Below are 23499 nucleotides of genomic sequence, written 5' to 3' on the forward strand. Positions count from 1 at the left end.
ACAAGGGGCAATGGGCTCGGACTGCAGCAAGGAAGGTTGAGGCTGGAGACTGATGCCCGCGTTTCCTCGCGCACAGTGCTACGCCCCGTCCGTGTTCGAGAAGTACAGCACCACGGTCCAGGTGGGCAGCAAGACGGTGGCCCTCGACTTGTACGACACCGCAGGTGAGGCCGTCTCCACCTCGGGGGGGGGGTTTGGTTTTTTGGGGGGGGGGAAATTTAAGACAGGCCCAAACGCTGGGGGGGTTTGGTTTTTTTGGGGGGGGGAAATTTAAGACAGGCCCAAACGCCCGAAATCGTGCCATCGCGGCTGCGGTGACCGTGGCGGTCTGCGTGAACGTGCGTTTGTGCTCGCGGATCCGCTCTTAACCGTACGCTCGACGGGGGAAGCGGCACTTAATATCTGCAGGTATTAAAACTCCGGTGCCCGGAAGCAAAACGTAGCGTAATCAACCAGGAAAACCCGTTAATTTCCTACCGTGTGTAATTGCCAACAGTAAAAGAGGTTTTAAAAAAAACAAAAAACCCCATTAGCGTTCAAATTAGAAAACCCCGAGTGCTCATTGCATTTGCAAACTTTGATGGGTTTTTTTTGTGGTTTCCTCTCGGGGAAAGGTTTGCGTTCGATTTACAGGGTCAGCGACGCTCGCTCGCGGTCGTAAGAGCCTCAACGTTTCAGACAGCGCCGACCGGGAAATTGGGTGGAGTTCTCCCAATATACACGCGTGTGATTGAAACGTGAATTTGGGCCGCTAAGGGGATTGCTGTTGTTATTTATATGAGTGCAATTGTGCTTTTAAATCCACTGTAAGGCATTCGAATTGTCTGTTAGTGTAACCCTTTGACAGAGAAATGATCTTTACAGGAAACTTTTTATCCAGTCCAGTAAGATCTTGATTACCTACATTTCTCTTAAGAAATTCCTAGTATGACTCTGTTTAACAACGAGAGCATCAAGAAACAAAACGATACGGGTCGTGTCTGCTGCACTGTGCAGCAGGCTGTCTTTATTGAGATGGAGTGTTACACGCCGGAGTTAAACGCCTACGTTAGATCTCAAAAGGGGTCTTTTTTGGTTTTTTCTGTAAAAAAAAATGCATCTGAGGAAGAGGAGGTGGTGCCGTCATCCTCCCTCTTGTTGCTAGAGCCCTTGCCCACCATGTGGCAGGCTCTGACTCAGTCCTCCTCTGCAGGAGAGGGCTTAAACTCAGTCTCCCGCTTTGCAGGTGAGTGCCCTAAACGGCAGGCGGCTCTGGGATTGGGGCAGGCTCTGTCCCTCTCATCAAAGCTTGTTCCACTTTGCTGAAAATGATTCAAGATTCACGAGATTAATTAGATCAGAGAGGAGGAAAGAGACTGATCGTGACTCTCTAGCCTAGTGGGTAGGGACTGGGACTGGTTAGAGACAACCCCTGGATGTTGCGAGTCACCCTCACAGATCTGCTTGTGAAGATTGTCCCCCCAAGTTGAACAGCCTGGCCCATCAGATTCACCTTTCCTGAACGTCGTTGTTTACTTCACATAGGACGCGTCGACATGTGCCCCCCCCAAATGTGCACCATTTAGTACTAACTGTGCAGTCCTGGCGGCACAACCGTACTGCGCAGTAGCTCGTTACTACACAGTAGCATCGGCATCGCAGTTTGTGCCCGCCGACTCTACGTTGCCATAGTGTCTCGTGGAGATGCGCCCAGTATGGATTTATCATTTCCACACATCCTTTAAAGTCCAGTCCTCTTCTAACAGGCAAAATTCCAATTGATTTCTTTATGCGCAGGATCGGGGCCAAGAATTGTGTCTCTCTTCTTGCAGATCTTGCTAGTGCCATACAAGAAGTAGGTTTAAAAAACCTTTTCAGTAGAACAGAACAGTATCAGAGAATGGCGCTTGATCTGCTGGAAAGTAAATGCCGAGGTATTTGTTTTCAGACAGGAGATGTTATTACACGATCGCTGTTCCGTTACATTGATTTTATTTCTGCCGTATCCTACAAGGAAGGGATGCTAAATCATTTCATCAGATGACTGTTGATGCACCGGAGTGGCAGCTGTGTCTGGTAGAATTATGGAAATACTGCATTTCTGTTGGTGCAGAGAGAGGAACAAGTGCGGGCCACAACCTAATGGAAATCAGTTTAGTCATAAAAGTAAAATGATTTGAAAGCATAGTATATTGGCTGCAGTTTATGGGGAAAAAAAGTTGATTTGCTTGGGCTCTTGAGTTTTAATTTTATCCCGGTCATGCTGCCATCTGACTAGCTGACCCAGTTTCTTCTTGCATACTGGCCTAAATTTTCAAGAGTGCCAAGTGATTATGGGACGCCCCCTTTTTCAGTACCCAACCTGAGGCCCCTCAAGGGTCTCATTTTTACAGGTAAGATACTCAGCAGGTCGTCGGCCTACTAAGCTGTCTCAAGACGGGTATCCAATCTCACTTGATACTTCGAAAATTCTCCTCGCTCCATTTTATTATGATTGGGGCATCTATGGGTATGCCATTTTTTAAGCTGCATTAGTAAAGTTAGACTGTCTTTCTTAGCTATTTATATGGCCCCATGGCTGTAATATCTGAGTGCTTCACAACCTTTAATGCATTTATTCATACAACACTACCGTGAGGTACAGAAACACCATCTGTAACAAAGGGATAAGGCATAGAGAGCCTAAGTGACTTGCTCAGGAAGTTGACCTAACCACTGGATAGTTGTTCCCTTTAAATTGTCTCAAAGCCAGTAGGAAAGTCCTTCTAGATATGGACTGAACAGTGTCAGTCATCTGCTTTGAATAGCAATGAGCTGAATTAGTCTGGGGCTTACATCTGCAAACTTACTCACCCTTGGGGGGGTTTTCCCTGTTTATCTCAGATATCTCTGATGTAAAGCACATCAGTGATAATAAATTATTTTTCTGATGTCAAAGTAGATTTTTATAAAGAACACAATTCCAGAGAAGATGAGAATACACTACACATACACCATAAATACACTTTATCCATGTGAGAAGGAAAATGTGCCTCATTTTCTATTTAAACTAGTAATTAGGCAATGGGTAACCATTTAATGCCTCTGGAACTGTATTATTACATTTTACATTTACACTGAGGTAGTATGTACAAGTCCAAGGCAGTTCAAAGACCCAAAGTGTGTATAATTAACATTTTTGATACTAAGGAAGAGGTTAACACTTGAAGCGGAGGATGTCAGCCAGTGGGTGTTTTCTCTTTTCAATATAGAAGTGTAGGAAGTGTTTAGCTAACATAAGATTAGTAGGACTTATCTGAAGAAAACCCCCCACTCTATTTTAAACATGATGGCTTTAAAATAAACTGTTACTAGGGTCATGGAAGAGCTTGTCTGAAAAGATTCAAATAGTTACAAGAATTTGAGATTGATGAGCCCAGACTCCCTAGATCCTTCTATAAATACGAAAATAGCCAACTTCTGTGTCACAAATGATAGCAAGGTTATGATGGGAGATTTCTATCCTGTCCAGTGAAAAGGAAGATAAATAGAGGCATTCAAGTACTAACTTAAATAATGTTGGAGCTGTTTCATTCCCTAATAATGTATTAGGGAAGACACGGATTTTTATTTAATGAAACAAAACATTGAGACTTAGTAAAAGCTACTCTATAAATAACTACCTAGTTTTGAACATTTTTTTCTTTTTCCCTCCTCATCCTTAAGCAGGAGTTAGAAATGCAGAAGCTATTTTGTCTAGCACACGATGGCAACCAAAGTGCACAACCAGAAAGATACTTTAATAAGAGTCTTAATTTCTGAAGTGCTTTTCATTTGGAAGGAACTTCACGAAGTTCAAAATCAGTCATCTCGGGGTTGAAGGGCTGCAACTAACAGATACATCCCGCAATCGAGGGTGGAAATAATGAAGGAAATCCCCATTTTCCAGCAGTAGCATAGAGCGTGGAGGACCTCAGGTTTTATAGGTGCTTTCCAAGACACCCTTGTACATTAAATTGAGCTGCATGTATCTTACTCCCTCTGAAAGATGAAGCCTGATTCAACTCTGCCAGGTGTTTCAAGGACTGCATTCTGACCTGATGGTGAGATCTCTAAGCTGTTCTCTCGCCCATTGAGAGGAAGACATGAACAGCAGGGTTGTATAGAAATATTAGACCAGGGCTTAGCAATGTTTTTGGCCAGAATGCCAAAAACACCCCCAAGCTCAACTTGTAAGATGGTGGTGTGCCAGGGGAGGATAGTGGGGGAGTTGCGAAGGGGACGATCCGTTTTGTGGCAGCGCAGCCCCGGCCCCTTCCCTGCCATCTACCCAAGGCATGTGTGCCAAGCAAAATGCATTCACGTGTCATGCTCTGGCACCTGTGCTAGGCGTTGCCTACCCTTGTGCTAGAAGTAACATCGGAGGAGAAATATCCCCATGAAATATATTTTCCATGTGTATAATTCAAGCTGAGAGGAGGTTTAACTTTATGTAAGCATTTTAGGAATAAGTAAGAATCATAACTTGGACTAGCACTGGCTAGAACTTAGGTTGCTTACAAGATGCTGTATTATCGCGTGCCACTTGCTCCGTGATCTTCCTTGTCAGAAATATCTTCCTGCTCTAGCAGGAAGTTAGTGGTCAGTGCACTGTAACCTGCACAGCGTTTGTAATAGCTATTGTTTCTCCTGCAGAAGTGCATTGCAACTGCTTATTCAATTAAATCTCCTTTTTGTCCCGTACCTGACAGTCAAGTAAAGGAACATCCAATAGTGCCGATGCTTTCTGCTGTAGTTCAGGACATTTGGATGCAATTTCTGATGCAGGTTTCTCACTCCAAGGCTATCTCTGAGTACACAGCTTGGTAAAAGGGCATGTTCAGCGTCTTATCGCTCTGGGTGCCCAGTCTGGCTGATTAAGGAGTGACACTATCAGTCTCCACATGAAGTCCCTTCCAGTTCTGTGTGGCCAGAATGATGATTGCCATCAAGCCTTGAGAAAAAATGTAATTGAAGGCGTAGGAGGGACTGATTTCTTAGTATTTCGAAAGGGCCAGAACATGGGCCCAGGAAGAAGAGTCCTGAGAAAAAATGAAAATCTGTAAAATGGTGAGCCACATTTCATGCTTGATTCATCTCTGTCAGAAAGTGAGTTTCCCAAAACTTCCCAAATGGAGTGCTGGAAATATAGACTCAACAAATTTGCAGCAACTCTAAAACCTTGACTAACACAAAATGAGAATTTAGGCTTTTTCCTTTAACTCTGTAGGTTCTTCATTATGTGATTACATTTCCACTTTAATAGGAAATGTACCTCATTTGAAACAGCACATTGGTTTGACCTTTGGAGTGACATGCAGTGTCCTAACTACGTGAAGGGAGAGAATCTCTTTTCCAGGTTGGCAGCAATGGGCAACACTAATTGTGAGATGAAGAGAACAGCACTTCTGCCTGTAGAGTCATTGATAGTTCGCTTTACATAAATATTTTTTTTTGCCTTTCCTGTCACCAGGAGTCCCAGAGGAAGTTTTCCACTCAGACTGTATCCTATTTGTAACCATGCATGGCTTTTCTAACTAAAGTATCCAGAAAATCTGAAAAGAAGTTTCTTTTTCTCTCCCCTGCCTGCTTAGTCTTTCAGCATATTATGAAATACAGGCAATACGTTTCAAACTGATAAAGTAAAACACTTTATTACACAATGCATGAAGAACTCTGGAACTCACTGCCCCAAGATATTTATGAAGGAACAAGCTTACCAGGATTCAGATATTCATAAGAATGGCATAAGCTGCAGGAACACCAACCAGGATTAAAATGCATGAGACAGGCAAGGTTCTTTGGGTAGATGTGATATCTTTTATTAGACCAGCTACATAGCTGGAAAAAAGTTCTTCGCAACCTTTCGGGCACAAACATCCTTCATCAGGCACAGGGAGACTGCTGGTGTTCTGTTCTCCAGTGAATATATGAGAGAGAAACTTTCATGCTTCAGGACAGAAGCTAGGCATTTATTAGGTGGTGTTGGAAAGAAGTATTCCCGTTGGGCAGGTTATTATATAATTGTCTGTTCTGGGAGTTTAACGCCCTCCTTTGAGAGCAGACTGGATGAATCTGTGTGAGACATGGTACATAGGCTCCTAGAGAGGCCTGATGGCAAGTATCATGCTGCACGTAAGGGAGAGTTTTCATTCTGTCCCCTTGCAGAGGAGCAGAGCAGCTATTGCATCAAGGGTCTGTCTGGACCAATGTGTGGACTGAGCAGTTCATAGGCTGGGTCACTTTCCCTTTTTGGCAGTTTCACTAGTGAGAGGAACAACTCATGGCATAATTTCCTCCTCCGTTTCCCTTTTGCCATCAGCTTGAGGCTCTAGCTTTTATTAAGGCCAGCTTGTGGGATATTGAGTTAGTTGACATTCAGGGCAAGCATGAAGTCTTTGTCAAGAAAAAGGGGACCTCATGGAAAGATGCATAACAAATGAAACAGTGAGCTTATTATAGGCACAAAGATGCAGGAAAGTAATGTTAACTATCAATTATTTTACAATATTTATTGTAACATTTATTGTAAAATAAATTTTGAAAATTTTGGAATAGTGTAAAACATTATAGTGATCTCTTAAAAAACAACTGAGTCATATTTTCTACCGTTAATTCAGAGCAGCCAAAGAGGAGTTTCAGAGTCTCATCAGTTGACGTTCTTTTGTCTCTTTCATTTAACAGTGAAAGGAGAACTGAAATCGATACACAAGACTGATCACATGTAATCAAGGATTTTGCATGTGAGCTCAATGGCCATTTCTGTTCAATCCTATAACTTTGTTTTAGCTGGTCTTGCAGACCTCTTTTTAAATCCATGCTGAAGAAACTTTGACCACCACCTGTGCAGCATTACTAAGCAAGAATGTGTTCTCTCTCACACCCCTTTACAGCTAGGCCTCCATTTTATCATCGGGATTTGCCCTCCATCATGAGGTCGTCTTTGATGAGGTTTTGTGCAAGGGAGGAGGGCAAGAATATGGTGCTTCTGCCATTTTGACAAATTCTTACAATTGTGCTTATGGGAAAAGAAAAGAAAGACATGTATAGCTTGCGTTGTAGCCAATCAAACCAAGAGTAATTTAAGAGCCCAGACCATGGTTCCTTAAATAACATGCAAATAATACCGTCTTACCAAACACAGGCACTGCAAACAAACCAAAAGTCACAATCATCTAACTGTTGTTCATTGGTCTAAGTTAAAGGACAGCAGTACACAAGCCACCTCTGACATTAATTTGCTGAGGGTAGATTTGAAATGTGAGGAACATGAGATTTGTTTAATTTGTGATGTCAGTTTGTTGCTGATCTAGATCCCTTGCCTGCATAGCTCTTCTGGCTGACACCTTACCCCAGGTCATCATAACACCTTCATGAAGCAAAAAGACACCAGAATTATTGTAACCAAACACATGCTCTGGGGAGCAGGTCTCTCTTAAATAGCTAATAATGTGCTTTGTGTACGAGGTTGGAGGCTCCAGGCATGAGCGTGCACTGATTTCAGCCCTGAATGAGTTCCCATTAATCATCTGCAGCCTTAAGAAGCAAGATAAGAAAAGTACTTTAGGTACAAGACCCCATAGTAATAAAATAACAATATGGTGGCTCCTCACTCAGATCACAAGGACAGTGCGAGAGGGGCACAGAGGACACTATACTCCTGGGGCTCCTCTCTGTCCAAGGACAGCTTTCCCGTCTAATTTCTCTTGGAGTGCAGTTAAGTGTTGAGCCATAGGTCCTGTGAGCTTCAGTTTGGTCTCATTGTCTGTGCTCTTGTTCAGGGTTTGCGCGTGCATTTTCCCTCTCTTGATTTTCAGCCAGTCATGGCTTCATACATCCTCCTTTGCAGTCTAGTCCCCCTGTGAGCTGCTGGATCCCTGCCCAGTTCCCTGCTTCTCGCTCAATCTCCTTGTCCATCTGTCAGATTGTCTGTTACCCGGATCTTCCCTCTGTCTCCAGCCAGCTGTTCACCCTGATCTTCTGTATTTTCCCTAAACCTAATCCTCTCTGCCTCGGGATATCATTTTTACTTGATCAATCTGGATCACGCGGGCCCAGATCAAAGGTATTTAGGTGTCTAACTCGCACTGAAATAAGTAGGAGTTAGGAGCCTGAATACTAGTGAGGATTTGGGACATGGTGTCCTGCAGCAGTTAGCTACTGCTCTGGATCCCTGTTCCCAGAATGCTTGTGACCGTACTGATTCTGGCAGGTGAATATGGTAACCAGCCAGCAGGTTCACTGCAGCACACACACACTTCTGTAAAAATAAACTAGTCATCTGGAGCCAAAAGATATTTAATTGGCACTCAGAGGACTTTGAGTATTTGCTTTTTCTGTGCTCTGCATTTGGCATTCTAGACATGTGAGAACTGCAGAGGAACAGTTTGCTGCTGTGCAAGTGTACATTTCCTCTTGTCCTCAGAGTTATTTTCTCAGTTTACAATTAAAAATAATTATGTGGTTCTTCTCTGCCTACCTAGGTCAGCTTAGACTAGGCAGATGAAGCCACAAAGCACTGGTGCATATGTTCCGCTGCTGACTTTCAGTCACATTAGTTTCACTTGCAAAAAAGGGCATCTCCATCATGGTTACCTGACAGAGCGTGTTCTTCATACCCTAACTGCAGCGAGACTGTCACCGTGTGTTGAAGAACATTCATCTATCTGCTTCACAAATCACCAGTGTTACTGCAAAGTAACAGCAAACAAATTGAGAAGCTGGAGTGGTTACCATCAGTGATTGAGTCACCGTAGAAGATAGCTTGATTTCGTAAAGCGACCTTTGTAGAGGCTCAGAGCAAAACATGTAAGAGTAAAAGCAGTGTGTATGCAAATCAACACTTACTGATAGTGCTTACAACTCACTTCCTTTTTTTCCTCTTGACATGTTTAAATGACATTTCCCAGAAACTGCGGCACATCTATTGCAAACAAGTAGGTGGCTTTTGGAGAATGGGACAAAATCATTTTACGTTCTATAAATGCAGCAGAGAGCAAGGCAATCCTTAATTGTTTATTTCTGGATTAAAAGTTTAAGAGTTCAACCCTGCCTTGTTTTGCAGCCATCCAGCAAAGTATTGAGAGTAAGAGCTCTCAGCATGGCATAGACCTGGGTCCTACCTCAGTACCCCCTTATGCAAATGGCTATGGCAAGATGAGTAATAGGGTTTTCAGTTGGGATCACCCATACATAATACCTCATTAACTGGCACCAAGGGATTAAATATAGGAGATAGAAAATTCATGTTTTCTAGAGAGATATTGGATTTTCTGTACCTGAAGCCCCCTTTACAACACCATGATTGGAATCAAGTTACAGGATTTAATAGGACTTGAATCGTCTCTCTGTCTTGACCCCAGCTGACTTCCTGCCCTTGGGCAGGAGGCTGGAACCCATGATCTTGCGAGGTCCCTTCCAGCCCCAATGTCTATGAACCTATGAACAGCACCAGGCACATCCTCTGCTCAGTAAATACTGGCACTCCTGACCTGCTTTTTGAACAGTGTTTCACAGACATGTGAAAAAAACAAGATACTCATAATTGAGTTATGTAAATTTTCAGTCCACATGATTACATTTTAAGAAATAAAGACATGTTCTTCTTGGCCTTGAGATTAGTCTTATTATAATACCTGTTAAAAAATGGGTTTCTTTTGTCCAAGTCATCATTACTCTTTTTCTGTGTTTCAGGGCAGGAGGATTATGATCGGCTACGGCCACTTTCTTACCAGAATGCAAATGTAGTCTTAATTTGTTATGATGTTATGAGCCCTACCAGCTATGATAATGTTTTAATTAAGGTAAGAGACCTTCCTTCATAATTGTTTGACCCTTTCATATGAAACGTAATATATTAGCTGGGTGCCAAGATGACCTATCTATAAATGTGATGCTTTTGGCAAGCCAAATCCCCAGTATAATAATGGATAAATTGATTTATCACCACACATGGAGCAATGGGCCTAAACCAGGGGCGGGCGATTATTTTGGGCAGAGGGCCACTTAGTGAGTTTTGGCAAGCCATCGAGGGCCGCATGACAGGCAGCCCAGGGTAGATAAATATTAATTTTCTAAATTTTTTTAGGGGCCCCGCAGGCCGGATAGAATGGCCTGGCCGGCTGTATCCAGCCCCCGGGCCACATTTTGCCCACTCCTGGCCTAAACCAAAGTGCTTGGATCTGGACCTCAGCTGCTCCAAGGTTCAGAACTGAGGGCTGGTTTTGTATTTGAAATGAAAAGAGCAATAAACGATCTAAAAATGAGAGAGAACAGAATCGTAACATTACATTTTACCTTCTCTCTCCAAGCAGTCCCTACTCCTGGCTTTCAAAGCAAATGAGCCTATTTGTGAGCCCTTCCTGCAAGGTGGGATGGGACATTAGGATGCCCAGCACCTTGTTGGGTAGGATCCACCATCAGAAAGACAGAAAGTTCAAGGAGGTACTGCCAGTTTCTGGGTGCTGAGAGAGAATTTACGTTTCTAGAATTGTGTGCAGTGGGGAGAGGTCCAGTTTACTCTTCGGTGTTTAATGGCTTCCTTCAAAATTGGAAGTCCTTTTCATGCTGAGTGTTGTCCTCCTATTTCTGGGCCTGCTGCTGTCATGGAATATTGTAACTGGTACCATAGAGAAGTAAGGCTGGACAGAAAACATATCTGCATGAGTTTTAAACCAGCCAGCTCAAGTAACGGTTAACAACATAGCTTTGTCATCAGCACAGAGCTCAGTGTGCCCTAGTCTTTATTTACCCCAGGTCTCAGGCAGATTTTGCAGCTACTTTGCAGTTAACATGGTTCTATCTATGACAGGCCTGCAGTTGTTAGAGAGGAGCCTAATGATCTGTAAAGCCACACTGTTAGACTTTAGGTCCAAAATATGACCTATAGTTGCTTAGAATGATCATAAATTAGGGAGAATTTGATTGTAAATCTGGATTATAAATTATAGTTAGTTACAATTCACTGTTCCCACTGTTGACTTTAAAGAAATAAAAATCTATTTTGTTCTTTGCAGATCTTATAAAGAGCTCTGCATTCTTGTTTTCCCCTCTCTTCATGGAACACAAATGTCATTCCTTCTGCCAGTCTAGAAATAAGAGGACAACACTCACCATGAAGAAGACTTCTAATTTTTAAGGAAGCCATTAAACACTGAATAGTAAATTGGCCCTCCCCCCCCACAATTCTAGAAATGTAAAATTGTCAGTGTCTCTTTAATGTATTTAAGCAGTTTTCTGCTCCATCTGCTTCAAGATGGCCCAGTAGGATAATGTCAAATTTGTGTGCGACAGAGGCTGGTTTTATTCTAAGTTTAAGCACCCATTTGTATCTGTTGAGTTTAGCATTTCTACTTGATCTTTGTGATACAGAAGCTGCTAAACTTTGCAGTAACTAAAACCAAATCAACAAAGGTAAATGAAAGTCCTGGTGCTGATTCCACAGGTGACTTCAGAGCATTCTGAGCTTACAGTAGTGTAAGCAAGCTGTGCCACAGACTGCATTTTACTTCCAGGTTTGCACAGCATCCAGTCCTGCTTGGGGCTTCATTGTATCAATTAGATGCAGCTTTCTGTAGCACTGGCAGCTACTTGACTTATAGGAGAGAGAGAGGACTTCAGTATTAACTTCAATAACGTTTTATATACCAGTCTGCTTATGTAGGGGTCAAATCCGGCTTGCTTGAAGTCATTAGGAATATTTTCTTGCCCACATCTTGGGTGGGAATACAAGTTTGTGCTTTGAAAAAGCAGTTAGCTTTTTCAGACTACTCCATCTTGACCTGAGCACATACTCTAAAAGATATGTGAGAAGGGATATAGAAACACCACTGCAGAGTTAACGCTCCGTAGTCACAGAACTATTAATCACCGATTCTTTAATGGAAAGAGGCTTTCCACATTTTTACCAGGGAGGTGGTGGTACATCTATAAACACTTGCTTAAACAACACGTTACTATCCCACTCCATTCACAGCATGGGATGAAGGACTTCCTTACCTTTCTGGACTTTAGATGTACATAACACACGGACTTTGTTCCTTGGCATTATCATTCTAACTTTTTTTAAATGTTTCTTTTTCTGCCACCAGTGGTATCCTGAAGTCAGTCACTTCTGCCGGGGCATCCCCTTAGTACTCATCGGCTGCAAAACAGACCTTCGAAAAGACAAGGAACATTTACGGAAACTCAGGTCTTCTCAGCAGGAACCCATCACGTATACCCAGGTAAAGACAACAGCATTTAAAAGGTCTCCCTACTTTACTGTAATAGGGAATGGTCTCAGTGATCAGGAATAGCAACTACAGGTAGCAAAGGGACACCCAGGCTATTCCAAAAGCAGGTAAACTGGATAAGCTGGCGATTTGGATACTTTAGCATAAATTGTGTGAGGTTGTATGTGAGGTTTTATGTCCTTTTCTGCAAGTGGGGGGAATTAAACGTGGCAACTAAACAAAAGACACTAGATGTGTTTGGAGAAGGTTCTAGATGCATTTAGATATTTTTAGAAGGGTAATTCAAGAATGCTCAAATATGGAAAAAAGGTTTCCTCCTCAGGAAGAAGAGAGGTTGGCTTGACTCTTTCTGGGCCTTTTAATTCCCATTGAAATGCATCTAAATAGCAGGCCACAGAGAATAGACTATTTCAAACTATTGGTCCTGCCTTGCTTTTTTTTCCACATGCCTGTTTTGCTGCCATGAACTCATAGATGGCTTAGACAGGCCACTGAGTCTGCATGAACTTCTTCCACTTCTTTGTTTTTTAATAGTGTATTGCCTCCATTAGTGACATTTTGACCTTGGTTGTGATAAAGTTTAAATACATTAGGATACAACCTATGGGATAGTAAACACTGAGTAGTAAGTCTGCAAGAATTGTTTTGCAGTCCCTTTTTTAAATAAAGCATTTCAAGAAAAATGGCAGAACACATTTTGGAGGCAAAAAATATTCACTCTCAAATTGTGGCTCAAGAGCTATGTCACTTCAACAAGCTACTGCTTATTAGTGCTTAAAAACATCACACTTTGCATTATCAAATATCTGCCATCCATGGACCCAAAAGCACATTACTAGGAGGACTTAGGTGAATACTGACTTCCTCATTTTACAGATAGGGAAAATTAGCCAGGCGGGTGAACTGCCCATCCTGCATCTCACAAAAAAGACTTCTTGTCTGCCTGCTCTTGTTTTGCCTCAGCATACCTTTTCCCTTCTTGTCAGAGGTTAAGGAGACATTTTAGCAACATTTCAGACTATTCTGTGTTCAGGTTTGGGCAAGTTCAGTTCATAGTGCAGCACAGTTATGCAACATTATTAAGGGGAACTGTCTACTGCTAAATGAACACTGTAAAAAGAGACTACTGCTGCATCATTGTTAACCTGTTGTGCTTTTCAATTGTTCCTCCTCAACTCCCTCCAAGAAGATATTTTTTTGTTTTATTAGTTTGTGAATTCCTGCAAGTAGTCTCACATGTGCTTACTGGCTTTCATCTTTAGCATCAAACAGGAGTGACTTATTTCAGCTCACAGTGTACCATGAGTCTTGAAACCATTACTTCTAGTAAACTGTAGAAACTTATGAAATCATGTTTCTGTGTCTCGGAGTATCAACAGATGTCTTCTTTGGAGCAGGATCAGTTGCATCAGGATGTCCCCCAGCACAACTGATCTGCTTCTGTGGCATCCACAGACTTCACTCAGGAAGCTGTCCCACAGGGCCAGGCCCAGGGGCTCTGTCATTTGCAGAGACGCACCCTGAGCTGGGGCACGGCCTATGCTGCATGTGCTTGGGGAATCCCCTGCTAGCACAAACTAGTAACTAGGTATAGTTGAAGTCACAAATGTGGGCATTTGTGGTGCAACAGGGCTGTAACATCTTTTGGCTTTTGTGCCACCATAAAAATGTTCATGGTGGCACTAAGGTGACATCTGTTTGCAGCCAGAGAATCTGCCACTATGATTTATAAAGACCTAGATCGAACTCTTCAGACCCTTTACAAGCAAGCAAACTAAAATTTCTTACAGTAGCAGTCAGGTGCTCCAACAGGACAGCCTCATTCAACTCAAGATCTAGAACTATTGCTTTGACCTCTAAATATCTTGGAGCAAGTCTGTGCTGGGAGCAGATGCCTCACAAGCTCCCGTAGGAGTTCACTCATGCAGTACATGAGACTTCTGATTCCAGGCACAGAAAAGCTGAGAATTTTAAAATCAAACAGCAGTTGTCCACTGCTGAAGCCCACTGATGTCTGAAAGCAGAAAACCCTCATGAAAAGTTGTGATCAGACCAACTTTACTGTACTAGATGGAGAAAAATCACAATCCCCACCTTTTCCAGTGCTGATCTGAGAAATTGGGTGATAATTTTTATATCTGCTTATGAGAACAAGCATTCTGCTCAGGGATACACTTTGAGAAACTGCATCCTTCAGCTCACAATTAGGCAGAGCCAGCACTAAGAACTTTCTGCTGCATCATACAGCTAAGCTGGCATCTTCATTAAACTTGTAAAAAGCAGTAGTTTCTCTATACAGTCCTTCAGCATTTCACTAATGCCACTTGTTCCTTACCCTACAAACATAAGGATCTGCCCCCATCATATAAAAGCCTGTTCTTAATTATTCACTTCTCTCTACTGTAAGTCCAAGTTAACTTGTATATTTTTCCTTCTAGGGGGAAGCAACCTGTCGCCAAATGAATGCAGAAGTTTATCTGGAGTGTTCAGCTAAATTTCGTGAAAATGTAGAGGATGTTTTTAAAGAAGCAACAACTATTGCACTGAATGCCATAAAAAAAGCCAAGCGCCAAAAGAAACACAAGCGGTGCTCAATATTATGATCCAGATCTCTAGGACTGTAAAGAACTTCCAACCACTTGAACCTGCATATTACCAAATAGTTCAGCGTCAGAGACCATTTTCATTACATTTTTTTTTATTCCTACTTTGGTTCTGTTTTTAAAAATTGACTTTCCTCATAATATTTTTGCACTTCTTTTGTACTTGTCATGAAGACTTGAAAGTATTTTTTCCCTATTTGTTAATGGTGGACATCTGGCTTTTACTCCCAACCGCAAATGACCATCAGCCTGCTATCTTTTAATTGTGTGCTGGGTGCTTGACTGCTGGTGCTTGTACTGCTTAAAGTTTTTTCCTCACCTCGCTCTAAAAAGTAACCCTTGACATTTATGGCTTTGATTTATTGCGACTGTTCACCAACAAACTAATTTAGAAAGGGTATTTTTCTCTAAGGAAAAGCAAAGTTAGAGCAGACTGCCAGTCGCATTCAGGGAAGACAAATCAAGTTCTGTTCTGATGTGTTCGAGTTGTATTTATAGCAACAGTAGTATGAAGCCACCTCAAGCAACTTCCCCAACTATGCATACAGACAGTTCTACTCTAGCTGTATTACAAGGGGAGCTCTGCAAAGCTACTGACCTAGAAGTCTCTTTGTCAGCTTTATGGTAAGGGATGTGTTCAACACCATTGGTCATAGTGTACTCAACGCCATTCAAAACAATGCAGAAATGATGAACCCTGTTAAAGTAGATACTTAGTCCCCCGAGAGGGAGATCGTACGTGCAATATGGGCAAAACTAGTTTTGCAATAAACAAGTGCAATTGACTCCATATACAGTGTCTGTTTTAACATAAATAGGAGTTGCATGTTTATTACATGGTGAAATCATCCTTGCTGCCTCAAGCCGAATTTCCATTTCAGTGATGTTTGCTCAGTAATGACTGCAGGTATCCCAGCTATTTTTCACTTAAGTCAGAGGGAACCTCCTGCTCGGGAAACTAACAGCTGATCTTGTCTGCAAGTCATAGCGTATCAAACACTGCACATTAAAAGACACGTGTAGCCTGAGTATTCAATATTTTAAGTTAGAAACCGCAAGTTTTATAACTGACTTCTCTTCCTTTTGTTGCATAACACACTGTTATGCGATGGATCACTCCAAAGGACTTTCCTATTTCTTTTGGGTGGGATTCGAAGGTTGTTAACTTGATCCTCAGATTTTTGGAGACATGGTTCAGGTTCAGTTAAGATGCACAGAGGCCTCTATGTAGCTTATAATGGAATACTCTGTAAATTGAGAGAGACACTCAGTCTAGAAAGGATGAATCAACCAATGTCCAGTTCAAGTGCTATGCTGCACTTGTTAAGGAAAAAGACATTTATCCAGTACGATCTGGAGCTATGCATGTGCTTAGTAATGACGAATTTAAAATGTTAATACAGGGCAAGCTGTAATTTATAAGTAAAGAGCTGAGCCAGAATCACAGGCATTACTTTTAAACTTTGTCATTCTGTAGAATGCTACTAACCTATCACATGGAACGTGAAGTTAGGTTACCTGCTAAAAACTCAAGTTCGTTTTTCCTTAGGAATGACAAGCTTTATTGGTCAGATCCCATAGGATCTAGCATTATTCTCAAAGCGAGCAGCAATTTGCTTTTCAGACGTGAAGGGTCTAAGAAAGCAAACTTACAGGATATACAAGGTTTAAGCCAGTGGTATTGTAAAGTAGAGTGCAACAGTTGTTTAAAATATGTGAACTGCAATTTATTATTCACACCATAACCAATACCCACGTATCAGCTTATTTTTCTGAGGGGAAAAACAAACAAACTATCGAATATTACATCTTTTTGCAGAAATTCATTGAGTGGTATATATTAACGAGTATAAAACAATAAGATGTCAGGAAATAGTTTTGCTAGCATTGTGGGAACAAGTGGAATGGAACAATTGAGAGTCTGTAATGCACATATATTTCTGTATGATCATGTTAAAAGGCCCATTTTAAACATCACCACATTTGGCCAAATTCAATTCCAATGTGTGCCTTGTGCTAACCCAAGTGAGGTCACTGCATTTGAACAGCATATAGGTCAGGACACAGTGTCTATAAATTGTTTTAGGACATGTAGGCATTCATGGAACAACTCAATTAGCTGCAGCTGAATAAGCAAGTTTAAGTCAGAATGCCAAGAAACAAGAATGAATGTGAACAAGTATCACCTTCCCTTCAACATTTCTGCCAGAGGAAGATTTAAGTTCAATTAAACTGAGCTGGTGACTCAAGATCCCATGTAAAGGAAGAAGTGCAGGTGAAGGTATTAATACTTCTCATCAGTTCTGTTTCCACATATGCTGCATGTGTCTTTCAATAATGGCATTAGGAGTAAAAGTAATTAGATACTTATTGCCATTGTGTTCAGACATTTTCAGGAAGAATGTTCCAGAAAACCTCAGAATCTAAAAAACTATTGAAAAAAGGTAGTGAAACAGCTGTGTATTTTATTATTTATTTTGGCCCCTTTTCAGGGTTGAACAGATTACCTGATCTCTCTGGATGAATATCAAGTCTTCCCTGCAAACAAAGTCAGTAACAAAACATAACATTTAAGCCATTCATTTTCTTAAAAAAAATAAATGGGTGTCTGTTCTATTTCTTAAATAATTTTTTTAAAGTGTATAGAGCAGCAAGATGTACAGAGATCACCAAGGTTTTCCACAGTACACATGAGTTGGCATATGTCACTGAAAAATGTGTTTCAGAAAGCTTTCAAGGCAGCAGCTGGTCTGCTTTACTGGTTGACCGTAAGCATTTAAAAAGTTTTGCTAGTGCAGTACCTGGGGCTCCAGAAATGGTGCTGGACAGGAAAAAAATGTGAAGATCATTACCAAAAATGGAATTACAGTAGACGTCACTTTCTCCCAATACTTATATTTCTTCTGGCAGGTGCATGCTGCTGTATACACACAAACAAAACAAAACAAAAAGCAAAAATGTTCTGTATTAAATATATATAAATAGTAGGACTGCAGATTGGAGAGCAGTGCTTGCATAATACTGTACAGCAGGCTGTGCTGGGAGAGTTCATGTTCTTATAACACCAACAGGATTCTTTCCAAGGTTTGTTTGCAATATAGCTGCAGTTTAAATGGTCCGGTCTGAAAAAAAGGAACCACCAGTAGGAGTAGGCAGATGAGAATCCAAGTTTGACTGTCCATCCCTGCCTGAGTTTCACAATTTCTTCATTTTGCCTTTGTTTTTCTGAAGTTTAGTGTGCACAACCTTTAAAGTAGTAAGGAAGTTTCCAAGGAAAAGCAGCAGAAACGTAAGAGCCAGGACAAAAACCTGGGGGAGGAAAAAGGATAAAATAGTGATCATCTCTTATAGAAAGATATTCCGAGAGCAGCAAAATCTTACACACACTTTAATAAATATCGGTGGTTCTCGCAAAACATCATTTGACAGAGTCTCAACTTGAATCTGCCACTATAAATGTATAAATTGTGTGCAAGGTAACACCTATTTGAATATGAACTGTGTCAAGTGAGATTATTTTCTCCATGCAATAGGATAAAAGCTCTGATTTCTAGCGTCCCATTTCCAACTGAGACAGATGTTGGTTAAGTAAATGAAGAGGAGGTAACCAGTTCTCATGGCTTATGTTGTACTCTGATCCTTAGAGAAATTGGCAAAGACTGTTCAGTCTGTCATTCCATCATCACTTACCTGGCTGCACACCTGATTAGGTGGATTAGCAGGGAGAAAAAACATTTCAGAATCACATAAACATCTGGTGTGATGTGATAGGGCAAATACTGATTCTGTTAGCAGTGACAGGAACATGTGGGAAGAAGATCCTGGTCCAATGTACATAAAGAACCCATGGCACAAAGGCATGCTCTATTAACAAGCATATATTTTAATCATGATTATTTAAAGGGGACTTCACTGCCTTTGAAATTAAGCAGTTAGTTACATTGGTGTGAAGGTTATTTTCAAAGTACTTCCAGCCTTGGGATAGTACAACTGTTCTAAAGTCAGTGCAGTTGCTTATGCCAGATCTATATTTAATCCCATATGTTAGCATATGGAGAAACATCCATTCATATAAGAGAAAAGCTACACATATAATGCAACAATAGGAAGTTTATCCTGGAGAATATGTTTGTTCCCTTACAGCTGGGAACAAAGCTGAATGCTACAGAGAGCTAATGAGCATTGGACTTGCTGTAAAAAGCACAGACTCCCTACGCTGTTGGGCAGGCTCCAAAAGTCTCCCCCATCACCCTTCCAGATTCATTTAGATCAATACAAGCATGTGAATGCCAGAGAATATGTATACAATGTCAGCAGTGATGCACCAAGGACAAAATGTCATGGGAATCCTTAAAGACAGTGTCCATTTTATGATTGTGTCTCAGTTTTTATATCTACTTTTTGTTATTAATTTATCAGATACTAGGGCACTCACTCCAACAAACGTTACTTTCTATTCACGGACTTAGAGACCATTATTCTTGTCTCTTGTAAACAGAGGTGACGTTTTGATTCCAAACACCCACCTGCCATTCTTTGCATTCCTTATGCCTAGACAGTCCAAAAAGTGTGACTGCGTTATACAGCTGCCAAAACTGGACAAAAAAGGAAGAGAAACAATTTAATTAAAAATTTAAAAAGCATTTCAGGCTTAAACAGTTTCAAGCTACTGTAAATTAGCAAATGTTAATACAACAGGGGAAATCTAAGTATCATTTAGAAAGAAGTATTTTAAAAGTTTAAATTGGCTGTAGAAATTAGTCCCCAGTGAATTATGATCAGTTGATCATCAACCTCCCATATTAAACCAACAAAAAATAAAGAATGATCAATTCATCCTGCATAGATTTTCCATCTGTAATTTTGTATACGAGAGGAAAACATTCTTAAGTTTTAGTTCTTTTTCTTAATCAGAATTTGGTATCTGGTGTGGTGCCTGCTGTACAGTCAAAGCGGGGTGAGGACCAGGGGGACAGGACACTGTTCTGTCCCAGGGAGCCTAGTGCTTGATTTAGATTTCACAGAGATTACTCAAGTGAGTAAAGGCTGCAGGACTGAGGCTACAGTTAAACACAGAAATCCAAGTCAAACATTTAACATACCAGATACTAGATGACAGTCCAAGTCACAACATGGAACGGACCTTGCATTTATTAATTTAAAATCACACACTTGACTTAAAAGCTCTGTGTAAAATCCCTAAGGATTCAGCAAAAGCAGGAGGATCTAGCTGGTACGCAAAGAAAGGAACGGAGCTTTATGCATGATGGAGAGCAAGAAAGGCAATCTGAGAGAATACCCAAGGTATTTAGAAGGGTAGCATTTGGGAAGCATAGGTAGTTGGGGAAAACGAGGGCAGAAATTTAGGTGGAGGAGGAGCTGGGCATGGTTATGAAACTAAAGCACTTAAAACTATTGTATCTAAGCCTATACTACAAAATGCAATCAATTGTCATTGATCAAATATATCCCTGCCCCTGACAAAGAGAATAAAATACTCTCATTGCTAAATGCAGGTCCAAATTAAAGGCAACCACAACAGAAAGAAAAAAGTTAGACCAATTTGTCCTAAGAAAGTTATGGGTTGTGGAGGACTGTAAGCAGGATTCATCTGTAGAACTGACAGCCTTCTAATAAGAAAGCCTTACTGGACAACCACAAGAAGTACCCTGTTCTTTTTTAATTGCTAGAACCATCATCAAGGCCAAACTCCTCTGACAGGAAAGAAGAGCTGTAATCTCAAACACAGATCAACCAGATGTATCCTCATTATAAAAGGACAGGAAAGCAAATTCTAGTGACTACAGATTCTGGAATAATCTGGGCTACATTTGTTGTCTTAATTTCAACCATTTTGCAGCATCTTTCTGCAAGGGACACTTTTTTAGTGCTGGGATGCAGTTACTATGCGCACTGTGATCTAAGACAATGTCTAGTATCCTAATGGTGTTACAGCACTGATTGTCACTTTGGGTGCACATGTAACAGTGTAAGATGCAGCAGGTACTTTGCGCAACTCACGTGCCCAAAGAACAGGAAGGGAAGGAGAAACGTCAGCCCTCGCCACATCCAAGACTGAAATCCTTCTGTAAACACACAAGACAGGATGTGAGCTTAAGGGCCAATACACACCTAGACAGAGGAACCAAGTTATTAACAATAACTAAAACTATTCTTGTTTATAATAACAATCACCCCAACCCCTGCATACCTGGAATTACTCTCCAGAAGCAATATCCCACCTAGGCTTGATTTTAACCCTGAAATCTAAACTCCAACCCAGCAGAGACTATCAAGTCCTGCCAGCCACCGCCTGCTGCACTTCAGCCTAAACTGGAAAAGAGGATGGAGGACAAAATGAATATTAGAGAAGATTGTGACAAAATTTGTGGTGGGAGAGAGAGAAGGGAACCTAAGTTTGATTTAACTCTCTTCTGACCTATCATTTTCCAGCACCATCTTGTATCATCTCTTGCTGCATCTTCAGATTGTAAACTTTCAAGGCATGGAATTTTGCATTCTGTGTAAATGCAACACACAGACAGGGCTCGGTATTAAACACTATGTAAAACTAGAATGTTTCCAGTTTACGTCATAAAACCTCTATACCACTTGCACCTACATAGTCAGATTAAGATAGGAAAGAGGCTGGTACTGGAATGACACTACAAAGGTTTTGATCTGCTCTCAGAGTTAACAGGAAAAAAGGTGGGGGAGAAGGAGAGAGAGGAAGAGATATAAGGCTTCAAATCAACCAGCTGCTAAATACAACCCCCACCAAAAACAGGTATTTGCAAGTTAAATATTATGAAAACCTCACCTACTGTAAGATCCAAGTGGTTTCTTTCCCCTAATGCACGAAGTCTATAAAGGCAGCCACTTTGGTAATAATATTGTAGGAACTGAACACAGCCTGGAAAATAAGAAAACGAGTCCTTTCGTGCATTGGGAGCAAGGGAAAAAAAATCAAGTTGAACTAGCTACTTCAGCACAAACACCAAGAAGAATTAATAAAATTATCAGTTAACTTAGATTAATATTCAGGTTCCTCTAGGCACACAACACTAATATGGAAGAAGCCTTCAATTCTAAGCATTGGCAAAAAAAGATATACTTACTTTGAAAAATTGAAAATGCTAAAAATTGATTGCGAAACATTTGATACATGAGTCCATCCGGCCTAAGAGAGCAAAAAACACACATGCTGTATTAGTTTAAGAGAGCATTAGCGTAGGGGGCTTTCCCTTTCTTTCAGTCAAGTGTGAGCCCATGAGTGCTAAAAGCAAGCAGAGCATATGCATACTGGAGAACAAAAACAGTGAACGGTACAAATCTTAAGTTACACCTGAGTATATGGCAGAGCTTATGATGTCATAATATCCAAACATCCCAGTTCCAGTTCTGGGTTGTAGGCACTTCCTGTCATCAGCCCTTCCTAGGTGATACCTTAAAATGCTGTCTCTCTATTAGTCAAACCAGAGCAGTTCTGTGTCTGATTTTTAATTAAGCTGTATGGTGCCTAAAGTAAGTGGAAAGATCTTTATATGGAATTTTCATATAAGAAGTGAGAGAACTTAAGCCAAGGTTTCTTTATTAAGAAAGATAACACCGCAGAAGTTTAAAAAAGCAGGAGATAAAAATTAAACTCACTACAAAGCATCCGTTTGAAGGTTACTTTCACTTTGCTGAACCCAGATTACAAACCAAGTGAAAAAGGTTCTAAATATAAATTCAGCTCATGCCATTCGCTGTCTATATAAAGGCATTAATTTGCTTATCTTCTCACAAATTTCTCAACACTTTCTACACAGCAGGAAATCGGCAACAAAGATAGTTTACTAGTACAGCTGCTAAGGTTTGGTTTCTTATTTAAGAGGGAAAAAAACGCAAATGTGAACTCTCCTGTAACACCATGTTTATCAGGCAAACTCACGTGTCAGGAAAAAGCACATTAAAGGTTCAAAGCTTCCATCCTGTGCCAGTGCAGACATTTCCACCAGGCCCCTTCAGACTGCCTCATCTGACAGTTTAAAACAGATCACTTGGGGCTGGGGGCCCTCCCCCCCCAAATAAATAAATAAAATTAGCAGGTTAAAAAGAAAACTCACCATGTTAACATCACTCCAGATAGAAACGTGGAAACATAATGATGAGACACCCACCAGCCCTTAATCCTGAAAACAAAAATAAAGTCGTTAGCAGAGAGAGTCCGGCATGACGTGATGAACATTTTCAGCCTGAGCAAACTGAACTCAAATAGCTTGGTCTGGTCACATGTCTTGAGAGCGATTTCTGACCTGAGACTACAGGCGATATCATTCTTTTAGCATGTAGAGAGCGAGTCTGACCAAGAGGAACACCTCACAAGGCAGAGAAGTCATAACACTCCCACTTCCAGACTAATTCCACATTATGATAAGATGCTGTCGGGAGGCAAAAAATAACCATAGCTTTTGTTTCTGCAGTTCACAGCTGTAAGTCAACCCGATGGCAAGCAATAGCAGAAGACCTCACACCTATTCACTCACCAAACAAGTACCAGGCACACTCCTCCCCGACCCAGTCCCAGCAGGAACAACCTTCCACTCAGGGATGGGAAGCACCAAGTCCTCTTGGCCTATCGTACGTTTCCACGGACCGGTGGACTGACCAGTGTCCAGAGCGGT

The 23499-nt window shown here is 41.2% G+C and overlaps 2 protein-coding genes across 13 annotated transcripts in view; one reads left to right on the forward strand and one right to left on the reverse strand.

The window, feature by feature from the left end:
- The first annotated feature begins 30 nt into the window (after positions 1–30).
- RHOF (ras homolog family member F, filopodia associated) lies at positions 31–15868 on the forward strand. Its single transcript, XM_006015264.3, has 4 exons — positions 31–164; positions 9691–9800; positions 12087–12221; positions 14669–15868. The coding sequence occupies exons 1-4, from the start codon at positions 53–55 to the stop codon at positions 14831–14833; spliced, it is 522 nt and encodes a 173-aa protein (XP_006015326.1). The 5' UTR covers positions 31–52; the 3' UTR covers positions 14834–15868.
- TMEM120B (transmembrane protein 120B) overlaps positions 977–23499 on the reverse strand; it is a 39687-nt gene continuing 17164 nt past the window's right edge. For 2 of the 12 annotated variants that reach the window (XR_003093109.1, XR_003093101.1), the window contains 8 exons: positions 22942–23007; positions 21952–22013; positions 21654–21746; positions 20855–20919; positions 19360–19428; positions 17635–18142; positions 11995–12152; positions 5718–7015 (listed from right to left, as the gene is read on the reverse strand). Coding sequence is in view for 1 of the 12 variants with exons in the window: in XM_006015196.3 (XP_006015258.1) it covers positions 18029–18142; positions 19360–19428; positions 20855–20919; positions 21654–21746; positions 21952–22013; positions 22942–23007 (469 nt within the window). In the remaining 11 variants the exon portion in view is untranslated. The other 10 variants (XR_003093097.1, XR_003093100.1, XR_003093098.1 and 7 more) reach the window with 10 other exon arrangements.

The sequence above is a fragment of the Alligator sinensis genome, unplaced genomic scaffold (assembly GCF_000455745.1).
Source record: "Alligator sinensis unplaced genomic scaffold, ASM45574v1 scaffold628_2, whole genome shotgun sequence".
In the NCBI taxonomy this organism is placed as follows: domain Eukaryota; kingdom Metazoa; phylum Chordata; order Crocodylia; family Alligatoridae; genus Alligator; species Alligator sinensis.